The sequence below is a fragment of the Chelonia mydas genome, chromosome 4, assembly GCF_015237465.2.
Source record: "Chelonia mydas isolate rCheMyd1 chromosome 4, rCheMyd1.pri.v2, whole genome shotgun sequence".
NCBI classification, from domain to species: domain Eukaryota; kingdom Metazoa; phylum Chordata; order Testudines; family Cheloniidae; genus Chelonia; species Chelonia mydas.
The window spans coordinates 95,569,994-95,584,432 of NC_057852.1; the positions used below are offsets into that span (position 1 = coordinate 95,569,994).

General features: G+C 40.6%; 2 protein-coding genes across 10 annotated transcripts in view; one reads left to right on the forward strand and one right to left on the reverse strand.

The window, feature by feature from the left end:
- Positions 1-5,698, forward strand: part of ATP8A1 (ATPase phospholipid transporting 8A1) — a 252,619-nt gene extending 246,921 nt beyond the window's left edge. For 8 of the 9 annotated variants that reach the window (XM_027831495.3, XM_043544446.1, XM_043544443.1 and 5 more), the window contains one exon: positions 841-5,698. In XM_027831495.3, the coding sequence (XP_027687296.2) occupies positions 841-938 (98 nt within the window). In that variant the 3' untranslated portion in view covers positions 939-5,698. The remainder of the gene's footprint in view (positions 1-840) is intronic. The other variant, XM_043544447.1, reaches the window with a different exon arrangement.
- Positions 5,699-9,424: 3,726 nt separating this feature from the next.
- Positions 9,425-13,131, reverse strand: SHISA3 (shisa family member 3). Its single transcript, XM_037896437.2, has 2 exons — positions 12,702-13,131; positions 9,425-10,989 (listed from the first exon to the last, which is right to left on the reverse strand). The coding sequence occupies exons 1-2, from the start codon at positions 13,063-13,065 to the stop codon at positions 10,541-10,543; spliced, it is 813 nt and encodes a 270-aa protein (XP_037752365.1). The 5' UTR covers positions 13,066-13,131; the 3' UTR covers positions 9,425-10,540.
- Positions 13,132-14,439: the final 1,308 nt, after the last annotated feature.

A 14,439-nucleotide genomic window follows, 5' to 3' on the forward strand; every position in this document is an offset into this window, starting at 1 on the left:
AGGTTTAGAAAACCAGACCTATGAGGAGAGGTTAAAAAAAAGTGGGTATGTTTTGTCTTGAGAAAAGAAGACTGGGGGAACTTGATAATAGCATTCAAATATGTTCAGGGCTGTTATAAAGAGGAGAGTGATCAATTCTTTTCCATCTCCACTGAAGGCAGGACAAGAAGTAATGGGCTTAATCTGCAGCAAGGGAGATTTAGGTTAGATGTTAGGAAACTTTCTAATCAGAAGTGTGGTTAAGATCTGGAATAGGCTTTGAAGGAAGGTTGTGCAATCCCCATCATTGAAGGTTTTAAAAAACAGGTTGGACAAACATCTGTCAGAGATGGTCTAGGCTTACTTGTCCTGCCACTATGCAGAGGGCTAGACTTGATGACTTCTCAAGGTCCCTTCCAACCCTACATTTCTATGATTCTGTGATATATAATCACCTTTAATTGAATCTATTGCCTTTTTATGGCATTCCCTGGATACTGTACAGAATTATTTCTGTTGTGCTTTCTGTCTCCCAGTATTATGAAAGGATTTGAGTTCTTCTCTCTCCCCGCCCCGTCTGAAGATGTGGTTATTGGTATTTGACCAGTCTATACCTAACTTTGATACCTGGAAAGATACTCGAACAAATTATTAAACAGTTTGTAAGCTGTTGTAAAGAACCAGATCATGCCAAGCCAACCTAATTTCCTTCTTTGACAGGGTTACTGGCCTAGTGAATGGGGGAAAACAGTAGATGTGATATATCTTGATTTGGTTTCATTGAAATGTGAAATCTTCCAATTCTATAGAATATCTGAAACAGTAATCAGTGTTTAACTGTTTTCTGTTTTGTATCTGCAGATGGCTATGCGTTCTCTCAAGATGAAAATGGAATAGTTTCCCAATCTGAAGTAATAAGAGCTTATGATACCACAAAACAAAGACCTGATGAATGGTGAAGGAATACAGCTTGCGACAGAGAGCCCTTAAAATTACTTAAGTAAGACAAACTACTAGATCTTTGCTGGGATCTGCTAGCAGGATCCAATCACAAAGATTACAGAAAGATCCATGATGATCTTATTCCATAAAGTTTGGATTAGTGTATTCAATAGACATAAGCACTGTGCAACTCTACTGTAACACATCATCTCTAGACATTTTTAAAAAGTATTTGCTTTGTCTTTGTAAACAAAGGTTGAAAATTACCTTGTGTTTTGCCAGATCGCGTATTTACAACGAGGCTGAATCAGTATTGTTCATATATCATATTACTTGGGACATCATTAATGGTCAGATTACCACTATACATAGATTATTAACATTTGTGCAGGTTCATAAGTGGTTATACATTTAAAGTACAGTTGGTAACAAGCCTTTGATTTCAACAAGTGCTGACTAACCAACATTTTAATGGTGTTAACTCACCTTATTAAGCAAGATTTCAAACCAAGGTGTATATAGGTGTTTGTGTCAAACTAGCCTAAAAAATATGTTTGCCAAAGAAGTTCGATAATTGCAATTCTCAAGAATTTCTAGTAGTCATTTGCAGAGAAATTGAAAAGGAAATTAACTTAAAGTGCTGATGTCAGAAATGTATGTTTGATTCTCCATACTTGATAAAAATACAGCATAATGAGCCTAATTCGAGTTGCCTTCATGGCACTTGCTTTCAGATCTGTGAAACTTTGCACCTTTGGTCTGATAAAAGCTTTTTATTTTTTATTGTTTAATATGGCTGCCACCTTTTAGCATGGTGCTCATATTTCCAAGTTTTGTTCAAATTACAAACAAAACGAAAATTGCTCCGTCTTACCTTTCTTCATCATAATATAGCCATTTTTGCAATGCTTGTGCTTTATATGCACATCTGGTCACAATTTGATCAGAAAAGTTTGTCCTAATTCATAAAAACAGATTATGGGCTATTTACGGGCTTTTCACCATCTTTATTCTAAAGTTATCTGGAACATGACTTGTTAAAGCAATGTATGCCCTTTAGCTCTGTGTGGTGTGTACTCTTCCATTTGCACCAGAGTCACCTCCTACTATGCACCCAAACATACTGAAGTAGTTCTTTACAGCTTATTTGTCACATAGCAAACCTCCATACTCTCAGCTTTTAACAGAAATGAAGAGAAAATGCACAAACGAAAACAAAATTTTCCACAATTTGCTCAGCTCAGCAATGTAAAAGTTACACTTCGCACCAGGAGTACACTGTAATAAGAAATTTTTAAAAATTAATTACATTTGGTATGTCTCTGCCCACTATCAAATGATGGCCTAACTTTTTCAGATGTTATATCTATTTGTGACAATGGCACAATCAGAGTCCAATTTAACTTTTTTTTTAAAGTTTGTCTGTTTTAATACTGACCTAAAGTCCACTATAATAATTTAATTTTAATTTTATTTTATATGGAGAAAAATGCTTCTCAGTTTTTAAATTTTTCTGACTGCTAGGCTAAGTAAAATAGATACAACTGACATTCAAAGTAAAACTGTATGTGAGAATGGAACAGAAATTTTCCCATTCTCCTTTCAGGTTATTAAGAACTTCATTCTTACCACTTTTTGTCCTCAGAATCATCCAATCTAGATAGTAAATAACAAGCAGTATATCTCTTCAGCTATTCCATATCCTACCAATCATTTCTTGACCGTTCATATACTTATTAAGAACAAAACTTTGTCCCCTTGCCTTTCAGCACTATGCAGGCTCCACATATCACTTCCCTATACTACATAACTTCCTTACCTCTCATTTTGAGAAAATATACAAATCACATCATACATCAAAGCCCCAGCAAGGAAGACACCATATGAAAGTACATACTTAGGAGGACAAATTGATGGAATGGCCCTCCACATTTCATATGTATGTTATGCATTCTCTTCCTCTCCCTTTCCCTGAGTGATCTTTAAACACAAGAGAACACAGAAGACATAGGGACAAAGAAAACGTATTCCACTAGAAACAGCACTGTTAGTCAGTCATGCAGAGAAGAACTGCCTTCAGAAAAGCCATTTCAGGCATAGATAAATAGATGGATCAATATGGGAGGGCCATATCACTTGACCTAAGGCAAGAAAAAAAAATTGGGGGCATGCCTTTTTCTTAAAATATGGATCCCTATTTTTGACATCCATTGGAGAATGACTGACTTCAACAAATTTCTTAAATGACATTCCTCAGTGACTTAACTAATGTAAAACAATTCAGTCCATGCCTCTCTTTAAAAGTAAATGCATTTTTAACCATCCTTTTCAGTTGTGAAAGGCATAAATATTGATTTGGCAAAAATTATGCAAAGCAAAGAAATATAGTGTAAACCATTGTATTGTGATGAAATTTACAAGCAGCTTCACTTTTATCCTGGGTTTACCTTCCTATAAAATAAAGCATGCTATATTTACAAGAATTCAGCAAATTAAGATGCCCTGCTACCTACAGCTGGTGACAAAAATGACATGCAGTTTACTCCCATTCCATTTTTCTTTATTGCTAAGAAGGTAGAGGGCTATTAGCACATCTTGTTGAGAGCCTGGACTCATATTGGAATTCTGGCTGGTGATGTTGCATTATGTTATATATTGCTCTATTTCCAAAGCAGGTGTAAGCTCATCACCATGTGTGTCATCCTTGTGTGATTACACATTTTAATTTTAAGTAGTGCCTGACAAAATGTATTTTGAGTTTGAGTTTGTATATATACTTTTATTCCGCAATTGTCAGTCTGTTTTGGATATATTTTCACACATACTAGATGTTGCTTATTGTCTGATGATAATCAATTGTGAGATAACAGTCCTGCTTAGAAAGTTAGTAAAAAAAAAAAATGCTTTTTGTACTGCTTATACAGTTCCACTTCAAAATATAAGATCACCTCAGCAAAGTGTCCCTGTGTAAACCAGATTTAAAAAAAAAATCAGTTCAGGTATACAATACACAATTTATTTGCACACTGTTAAAGTGCATAGAAAGATAGAATATTATTTATTTAGTATACCATGTGTTTGTTTATTTGAGCCATTGGTTATGCAGGTATTTATTTTAATGAAGAAAATAGTTTAGTCAAATTACAATAGCTAATCATAATGCATTTATTCTGATCACTTAAACCTTTAATTTTGTGTGAATAAAGTCCAATATGGAATTCACATGGTAATTTGCAGTCTGCCTTATGTGCACTGCATAACAATTACAAACTATCATTAAAAAATGTTCCTTCAATTAAGCCAAAACAGTGCCAGTCAGAAATCAATTGATCCTGTGTGCGTATTGTTATTTTAATTACTTAAAAGAATGCAACAGTTATTCAAAAGGCTAATTAATTGTTACAAAATTTTATTCAGCCTAATCATCATCTGTATTTGGACTTTCTTTTGCTATTTCCTGATTTTAGGCATATATGTGGAAAGCAGCCTCAATAGATTTATAATAATTCATCTTTCTATTTGTGTAAAGATGATAGAGAAAATATTTTGAGACAGTAACAGATAGCTAAAGATTCCTATAAACCCCATAAAATACACTATATCACAAAAATATCTTTTACAAAATGTCACAAGGAGCTTCCTTTGTTGCCTTAACCTTGAATTGGAATGTACATTAAATTGAAGGAAGGGAAAATAGTGTTTTCCCTTTTTTTTAATCTTGATTTATACTATGTAAAAGCAGCTGTAGTTTTGATGAGTTAATCATCATGTCTGCATGAATTAATATTTCAGAGTTTTCTGAGCTAATACATGGTTGTTGCAGTTGTCATTTTTCTGCCTTCATTTATAGACTCACAACATAATGTATCCAGAAGTTAATGATCTGGAAGCTAATTAATTGGTCAATTCAACTTTGTCAGTACTGGGTATATTCTTTCCTAGCAAAACTCAACAAATGTTGTCTGATACATCTTCATTAAAGGAGGAATATTTTAGCATTCCAAAAACTTGTGCCTGATCCTGCAAACCCTTTCTCCCATTGGATTCAGTAGTTCTACGAATAAAGACTACTTGTGTGAGTAAGAATTTGCAAGATTGGGCCCTTTGTTTTTTACGTATTTTGAATTAAACATAAGCGTTTCCATACATACAACAATTAGTAATGGCAAAGCTGTGATCAGAACATGTAAAGCTAAAATCATGTTTTAGTGTTTCTTTATTCTAGACTAGAAGCCATAAATGCATTAATATTGTTTTTCTTGTTTGACTTGATTTTCATTAAGTATTTCAGTGTTTCAAACTGCTGTGAAAGGCAGCTACTATGTCAAAGCAAAGTTTGTGTTCAAGGTAAGGTAGGATTTTCCAGCTCCACTGAACCATTACTGCTGAAACTGTTGTGGAAATTGTGAAGCTGCATGAATGGAGAGTTTTTGACTCAGTGTTTATGGTAGTTTTTCTCAGGTTTTTTAGTTTTAACTGGACATTAAATGCCCTGTGTGTTTTATTAAATTTTAGTAACGCTTTAAGTTCTATGCAGTGTTACATGTCATTGGCATTTTGTGAATGTGCATGTTTTGAACTGCAAATTTTTAATGTTTTTGTCTTTTAATTGTTATTAAAAAATTGAATAAACTTTGCCATTAAATAAAAAAAACTTTGAAGGTTTTGGTTTCAAGTGCTACAAGTAAAGTTCAAAGGAAAACTTTTTCATATTTCATTGTTTCTATTTTAATCAGTTGAAATGAGGCATACTGGAAATAAAATAACTTCCACACTAGTACCTGAACACTTTTGTATTACTCTAGCAAATGGAGAAAATAGCAAAGTATTCTACAACTTTTAATAAATATGATTGTTTGCAGAGGCCCACTCATGGTCTCATTGAAGTCAATGAGGAGTTTGCTTTAAACATTGAAAAAGGACCATGGAAGATTGCAACTAACCCAGTGAGGCATGGTCTGAGGATACTCATGGTAAAGAACAGGAAGAGCACCCTTTCAAATAGGAAAGCTTTTCAGTGGAGGAGCCAGGGAAGAGACTGATTAAAAGGGAGTCTTGTTTGACTTTTATGAGGGCTTGGTGTTAAAGGTCCATCATCCACTGTCACTGCCAAAAGATGTTTCTCCCTTAATGGTGTGTATCACCTGAACAAGAGTGGGAGTATCCAGCCAGAATTGAAGTGTGGTAGACAGGTATTAACTCCTTATGCACATGGAGTTAATTTCAAAAGTGACAGAGGATGTAAGTTGATCAGAAAAGAGTATTAAAGTGACAGATTATTTAAAAATGTAGATATTTTGCAGTTAGTGTGCAAAATAAGTTTAACACAGACTGATTTGGGATTCTTTCAGGGACATATGTATCGAGCAGATGAAACTCTCTCACTGAAGTCAGTGAATCCAAATCTGCGCCCTTACTACACTGCAAATACAGAATATTCCTGTTCACGTCAACTGCGTGACTCCAGATTTCCACAAGAGAAATCGGAAGCAGAATTTGGCCCAATAACCTTCATATTGCTGTCAAGTTATAGATACTCGCAAGAAGTATATCAGGGACTTTGCATTGTCAGTTGTATCACTCCAGTTCTGGTTTTCAGAAGTAGTGAACAACCACAACTCCAGTAAAAGTCAATTGGAGCTGCAGATGCACAGCACCTCTGAAAAGTAAATCCATAATGTGCATGAATCTGACAGTATTCAGTTACTAGTCTTGATTATCCTGTCACTTGTACTTATTTTAGACTGATGTCACCCCACTGAAGTTAGTGGAGTTAATTTACACTAGTAAAAGTGGGAAAAGACTCAAGCCCCTTGTGCTCACAATGCTGATTAATCTAAATTGCAGTATTACACTGCATAAACATATAAGCTATATTAACCTAATTCATTTCATGCATTTTGTTCAAACATTCACCACCTAATCCCTTCAAAACAAACACTTTAACTGGTTGCTAAAACTACATCACAGACCTGAATGTGATTTACCTTTTAATGTATCTATAATAGGTTAGCAGATTATTATAGTTTAAGGATTTTTTTTATCGTCCATATTGCCATAGCTATAGTTCTTCCTGTTCATTGGAGATGAAATTCACCATTCCTACATGTAGCCCAAATAAATCAGACTTTGTGCTGGAGAGCCTACAGGGATAGGGGAAATTCAACCTTAAAACCATAAGCAGGCTGTGATCATTATTTCAATCCATGCACTTGAATAGTGTGGCTTGTTGCCCACCCATAGGGTTTTGTCACTAGCTCCAGATAAACATGGATACAGTAATCCAAGGACCCTCTTTCCAGGCTTCCCACCTCAAGTGGCACACAGGTTATTCAAAGGCCCATCTGCACAGCTGCTTCATCCACACCCCTCATTTGCCAAGGTCTAAAGGCTCCATCTTGCAAGATTCCAAGAACTGATCCCAATCCTACATTAAAATAGTCAGGTGCATGAAGCTGAGCAAGTGCTTTACAGAATTAGGGCCAGAGTATTTGACATCTTGTAGGATCCTGCCCTAAAGTCAGATTTTGTGGCATAGGTTTCCTTTACTCACATTAGCTAATGCTTAAACAGTGAAACTACCTGTGTGAGTAAGTAGATCAGCTTTACTAAAAGTTGCAAACGGTGTACCGATGTTATTAATGCATTTGTAGATTCATGCTTTAAAGTCAGAAGGGACCATTATGATCATGTAGTCTGACATCCTGCATAACACAGGCCACAGAATTTTATCAAGTCTGTTACTTATAGTTGCAATGGAGCATAATTTAAGACAGAATCCACCACATCCCTAAATCAGTGATTCCAGTAGTTAATTGCCTTCACTGTTTTACACTTTTTCCTAGTCTGAATTCATGTAATTCTCAGATTCCACTGACTGGATTGTGTTATGCTTTGTCTGCTAAATCCTCTCCTCATGTACATAGTTGTAGACCGCTATCACATCTCCTCTGATCCATATCTCTCTCTCACATGGTAGTTTTCAGAGTAACAGCCGTGTTAGTCTGTATTCACAAAAAGAAAAGGAGTACTTGTGGCACCTTAGAGACTAACCAATTTATTTGAGCATGAGCTTTCGTGAGCAGTGCCACTCTTAATAGTTGTGTGAACAGATCTTACAGGCTGCTCCCAAACAATGACACAGTTAATTTACTATGTAAACTCTTGGGTAATTTTTTCCAGAAAATATTTAATACTTTCTTTAAGGACCTAGTCCCATATTCAAACAAAACTCCTGCTGAAGTCAGAATCAGGCCCTATAGGACATTGACAGAGATGTGCAAAATTCTACCTGCCCCCTTCCTGGAGAGAAGTAATTTTTTTCTTTGATAAGTGAATACAGTGAGTTAGTTTCTTCCTAATCATCATGCTAAGGGTTGGGCAAATAGATTTTTTTTAACCTAGACTAGTAAATTTTCATAGCAATTTTATGAGGATGTGAAAAGATTTTAAATTATTTTTAAATGTATCCATTATTGTATTATGATTTTAGGTGTGAATGGAAGTCAAAGTCCATACATTTTCAAAATTAGCTGCATATTAGATTTAAAATGTCAAATGTATAGAATCAAGAGAATCTTCTTCCCCTCGCTTATACAGTTCTACTAACACTACATTTTTAGTAGAAATGGCTATTGACACTTCATGTTGACAATGCAATGAAAAAATATATGAAAAGATTATGAAAACTATAACTGGAAAACTAGAATATAAAGTAAAAAATGAAATACCTGAGCATTTATTTTTAAAGAACAAAATTCTACTTAAATCTCGAGGAAAAATAAATTACATTCAGAAAGATCCCTAGCCTGCTCCCACTGAAGTCAATCCCATTGACTTCAATGAGAGCAGAATCTGACTGAAGTGTATGGTAAGCAGAGACAGAAAGCAAACTTTTCTGGAGAAATGGCCCACATTTTTAATGTAAAAAGGATGGACATCATTTTAACTAAATTCCTTAATTTTATACTAATTTAAATATGCTTTTGATAATTAAACTTGCCCTAATGCTTGTGTAATGGAACTGTCAATTATAATAAAATATTTCAAGAATACCTAGCACATCCGCAGATGTGGTATGGTAAGATAAGCAAGTTCAGTGTAGCGATACAGGAAACCCGAAGAGACAGAATGGCTTTATCTATGTACAGAAATACATGCAAGGTAGAGGCCCTGATTCGACTCATTTTTCCTTTCCCTTGACTTGTTTTTGTGTTAATGTTTGTTTGTTTTTTGGTTTATGTTGGTTGGTTGGTTATTTTTGGAAGGGCACAAAGGAAGAAACATAGTCCTATAATGAGATATTGTAAATCCAAGCAGTGTAGTAAACAATTTAATATAATATTATCTTTATTTTATATACACGTTAAATTCATCAGTTATGTTAATCTGACTAGTTAACTGCATATTCAACACTGTTATAAACTATATTAAATCTGCAGCATCACAGGTGTATGGATGTAAAATAGTTTGCAAAAGAACAAAATTTACTACTACTTTTGACGTACAGAAAACAAAATATGAATGTATTGATCCTGTATCCAAATGAACATTGCTTAATAGGTTCACAGTTTCTGAATGGCATTTTGTAGAGAATTACAACCAAATTAAAATTTCAGCCAGTTTGACATAAAACAATTCAATATGACTACTAAATAATTAATATTGTGAATGCTGTACATACATTTTAAATTACAAATTTGTCTTTACATTTTATACATTACTAATTTTACAAATAGAACTTGAAGACCACTTTGTCCACTATGTATTTATATAAATGTTGCTGAACGAAATGCTGACAGAAAATTCTCCTTTCATAAAAATGTTTTGAAGTAATGATGCTTTTAGGATTTTACATGGACCATCTCTTAATGAGATTATTGTGTAGGCTGTACTTTTTCCATATATAATGATCTGACTACTGGGAGCTTGGGCATGTTTTAAACTAAACTTAAACAATATTAAAATATCTCGCCCTATCTTTCTAACGCTTTACTTTCAAAAATAAAGTTTATGCTCCCTAATCTCGGTTATATTATGTGCACTTTAAAAAAAATCAGATTCTGGTATCTATAACCGTATACAATTCCCCCCCCCCTTCCTCCCCATTTTTATAGCTTTCTTCCCTCAACCCCAGGTCAGGATCCTGCAACCCTTACTCACCTGAGCAGTATCAATGCCGTAAATGGGACTATTCTGGTGAATAAACAATTGTTCAAGAGTTGCAGAATCTTGTTGGTTTGTTATAACGGAGTTAATATCATTTGGACCTCAAAAGTAATGTATAACTCTTCTAGCTATGTTATTAATAATTGTATCCCAAATTGGTCTTCTACATCTCTCTGAAGAAATTCTGCACACATTAGAATAAGTTACCAAAAGGTCACTTTTTGAAAGAAATAAATGTTTAAAATGTTTCATAATTTATATGCAGTTACATACGAGGAAAGTGTTTTACGACTAAAGTAAGTATTTGTACCAGTTTCTACACAATCTTGCACTTTTCAATGGGCAACTCCCCTATTCAAATGGTTTTGAGTTCAATAACTACAGAACATATTAATGTGAAATGTACAAGGCAGCAGTATACCTCCTATGGCTATATTACTTTTGAAAACTCCTAGCTAAAATCTGGGCAGCTCCTCCCAGCTAGGGAAGGTTCTGGTTGAAGGGGATAGCCAAAATAGGGTGCTGACACCAAAAATCCAGCTGGTTGAGTTAGGTGGATAGAATGGCCGGTTTGTAAGCAGCCAGATGTGTAAGGTGACGGTGGAGATGCCACTAAACACCCAGATTCTGCCCTGGCGAAAGAGAACCTGCGAATGGAGCCTCCAGTAGAATTCGAACTGGTTGCAGTACTGGACTGTCTGGACGGGGTCCGGAGGCTAGTGGAGGTCAGGATCATTGGAAGAGTCTCGATCTGATAGCTTCGAAGAGAGAATCGTATTGGCTGCTGTGATGTTTGTTTAGGTCTTAAACACGTGCAACAATAAACCGCTACCAGCGAACCCACAATAATGAAGGCGATGAACATGGATCCAACAATAAGGAAAGGAACGTAGATCGGCTCTGAATGAAAAATAAATAAGTACATTTTAACACTCCGAAATAGCTCGTCTATTTAACTCTGCAAAGTTTTCAAAGTCCCACATTATTCTTAAATTCTCATCAACTACCGCGCTTCTTAAAATATACTCCTTTCACGTATTACAAATAAACTGTCTGAACTGCGTGCCACCGGCAAGTATGATCTGATACTAACAACTTCACTGATCGTGCAATAAGCTGCATTTGATTTTTAATTAGCCTTTAGTTCCTACATGCAGAAATTAAAATTATTTCCTGCAGACAATTTTAATCGAATAATTCTGAGCGTTAATATTTTAGATCACTGTTGGAATCCTGGATGGTTAGTCCGCATCGTCCCGTTTGCTGCATGAGTATAGTTTGCAGTGCTCGGTTCGGTTTTCCCTTTGTTCAGGACTCATGCTCCGCTTTTCCAACAAACTTTTTCGGAAACTTACTCACTGCTGCAAATTATAACTGCCTGAAACTATGGACTAACTCTTCCAAAGCTCCAGCCCCTTTTTAGAGGCAAGTAACTTCAGAGTGATTGATTTTCAGCACAATATCTTTCAGCTCTTTTGCTGGATGACTTGTTTGTGTATATAGATATAGATAGCAGTGACATTCCTGGGACCCTACTCTGATACTTTTTACAGTTAAAGTTAGTCACGTCTGGAAAAGAAAAAATAAAACGGCCACGGATGTGGCTTTCCAGCTGCTCGTTCGCTGCACGGTCACGAGCTCTTTAAACTTGCCTTTTGGTTCTATGGGATTTAAACGTTTGGGCCACTTCTAAACTGGGGGAGTGTTTAAACCAAAGCCGCGTGGCCAGCAGCTGTTGACTTGATTTGAACAGTCCCGAAGCGCTCTTCAGACGACGCTGGCCGGGGGAGCCCGGCTTCCATTCGCCTTAAGGCGGCGGGTTTTATTTTCGCTCCGGATGCTCCAGCAACACCTTCGGCCGGTTAAGAAGCGTAAAAATAACCCGCCTCTGCCCGCCCTCCGCGCAGCCCAGGACGCGGTAACGCGGCTTCCCGTTTGGCTGCTTAAAAGCCCAACTAGCGCGGCCAGCTGAGCCCCGATTTCCGAGCGGGCTGCCCGGCCCCGGGGCTGCGCCAGACGGCGCCCCCCGCACCCCGCTCGGCCGAGCCCAGGGAGCGATCGCAAGAGCCCGCCCGGGAGCGGGTAGCGGGCGGCCCGGGCCGCTGCGGGGACGGGCTGTCTGCCCCTGCCTGGCCGCCAGCCGCGCGGCACCCGGGCCGCAGGCAGCCCCGGCGAGCCCGGGCTCCACAGCAGCTCGCGTGCGCCCTGGGGCGCCCCCGCCGAGCCGTCAGGGAGGGGCCGGACTCAGCCCCGTGCCCGTCTCTCCCTTCACCTGCCGCCGCGGCGGGGCCCGGAGCAGCCTCCGCCCGCCCCGTGCCTCACTCGCTTCCCAGGGAAGTTGTCAGCAGCTTTCTCCGCCCGGCCGCGGGGCTCGGCCCGAGCAGGCCGCCGGCGGGGGCGGGGGCGGGTTGCGCTCCGCAGAGACGGGCCGCGCTGGCTCGGCGAACCGCGGCAACTTCCCGCCCGGGAGCCGCCTCGGGCTCCATGGCCCCGCGCGTTTGCTGGTCCCGAGCGCAGGCTCCGCGCTGGGGCCACGCGCCCGTCCCGCGCAGCAGCTGGAGCCTCCGGCCCGGGCCGGAGGAAGCGGCGGAGCCCGCGGGCCGGACACTCACGGGCTGTCACCCCCGGGTTCGGCGGCTCGCGGTCGTTGGTGCAGCCGCCCTGCTCCAGCCGGGCCTCGGCGGCGGCGCAGCAGTAGCGCAGGGCGCAGGAGCCGCAGCAGATGGTGGCGTCCGGGGTGTCGAAGTCCTCGGGGCACTGGAAGCCCTCGTGGTAGCGGCCGTGCCCGTCCACCCAGCCGTGGCAATACTCGCCCCCCGCCGGCTGGGCGGTCGCGCCCCAGCCCAGGAAGCCCAGCAGCAGGTAGCGCAGCAGCAGCCCCCGGTCCCCCATGGCGGCGGCGGCGGCGGGACCCGCGGCCGGCTCAGCCCAGGCTCGGCGCCTCGCGGCGGCGGCGGCTTCTGCTCGCGGCCACATCCCCGGCGGGCGAGGCGAGCGGGGCTGCCCCCGCCGGCAGCGCTGGAGGCGCACACGGGCTGCTGCTGCGCCGCTCCCCGCCCGGCTCAGAGCGGCCCCCCGCGCACCGCGCCCATGGGGGGCCGGGGGAGGCGGCTCTCCTGAGCGCAGCCCCCCTTGCTCAGGGCGAGCCCGTCGGAGGGGAGGGCGCTGAGCTCCCGTTCCCCGCTGGACTCTCAGCCCTGACTGCCTGGGGGAGCCGCGCACAGAGCCCCGCCGCCAGGGATTTCCCTAGGACCCCCGCCCCCGAGTTTCCCCAACATCCCCCCTTACATGCAATGTTTCCAATTTAGTCCTTGGTTGGACATTTGAATTGAAACTGAAACAGTAACACACACTTTAAAAGCATATACTGTCCTTGAGAAAATACTTGTACCTGAGCAAGCATAAGGGGGTTGAAGTCCGAACAAAGCCTAGCTTCCTCCTACACCTGTTATTTATGACAATGTCCGCACATTTGTTTGGCCTGTATGGGCCTACCTAATAGTTTCAAATTATTATTTTTAAGCCAGGTGTGAATGAGCTCTCTCCTGACAGCTAGTGATGAGCCAGGGGTGGGTGGAAAGGCTTCAGGGCCAGACTGTATTTACATGAACACACCTACCCTGCCGCCAGAGACAGCACACAGAGCGGTGCTGCTCAACTGATCAATTTTGGCTGGTGTTAGCTTACAAATCACTTAAGTATTAAATGTGGGGGTCATGAAATGTTGTTATCCTGATTCCCTCCCTGCTTCATTTGTGCTAGGGCTTGTCAGGGTTCATAGCCCTGGGACCTCTGGGCTTGTCACATCAGTTACAAAAGTAACAAACTTGCTTGAGCCCTGGGCACCGCTTTCATTACAAATTAAGCACTGATCACCCTCAACTGAACTGCATTCTCTAAGCAGGAGGTTTGGACGCCACATCCTAGTGAAGAGAGAGCAGGTGGAGCACAGGTGTTTTTGCTTGGTGATGTGGGCTCTGAGTTACAGGCACTATTTGACCTGCCCCTTTCTCTTGTTTAGGGAGAGAGCTGATTAGGCTCCGTAGAGAGTCTTTTGGTTTGTTAAGTGACTTTTAGAGCTGAAATCACTGATAAGCAGGTCTAAGTGCTTAGATCTGCTGTGGGACAGTGTTTCTGTGGAAGAGACGGCCCAGTCTGCACTAGCACTGAGGTTCCTGCACTGAGAGCTGAAATTACTGAGAGCTGGGTGGAACCTCGAGAGACCGACCCGCAGAGGTCACGGTGGCAGCAGAAGGCGACAGTGCAGGGACATTGGGGACAGAGCGGTAGAGTGAAAGGTGGCATGACAAACAACAGCAGCCAGAGCATTGGACTATATTTTAGTGATGT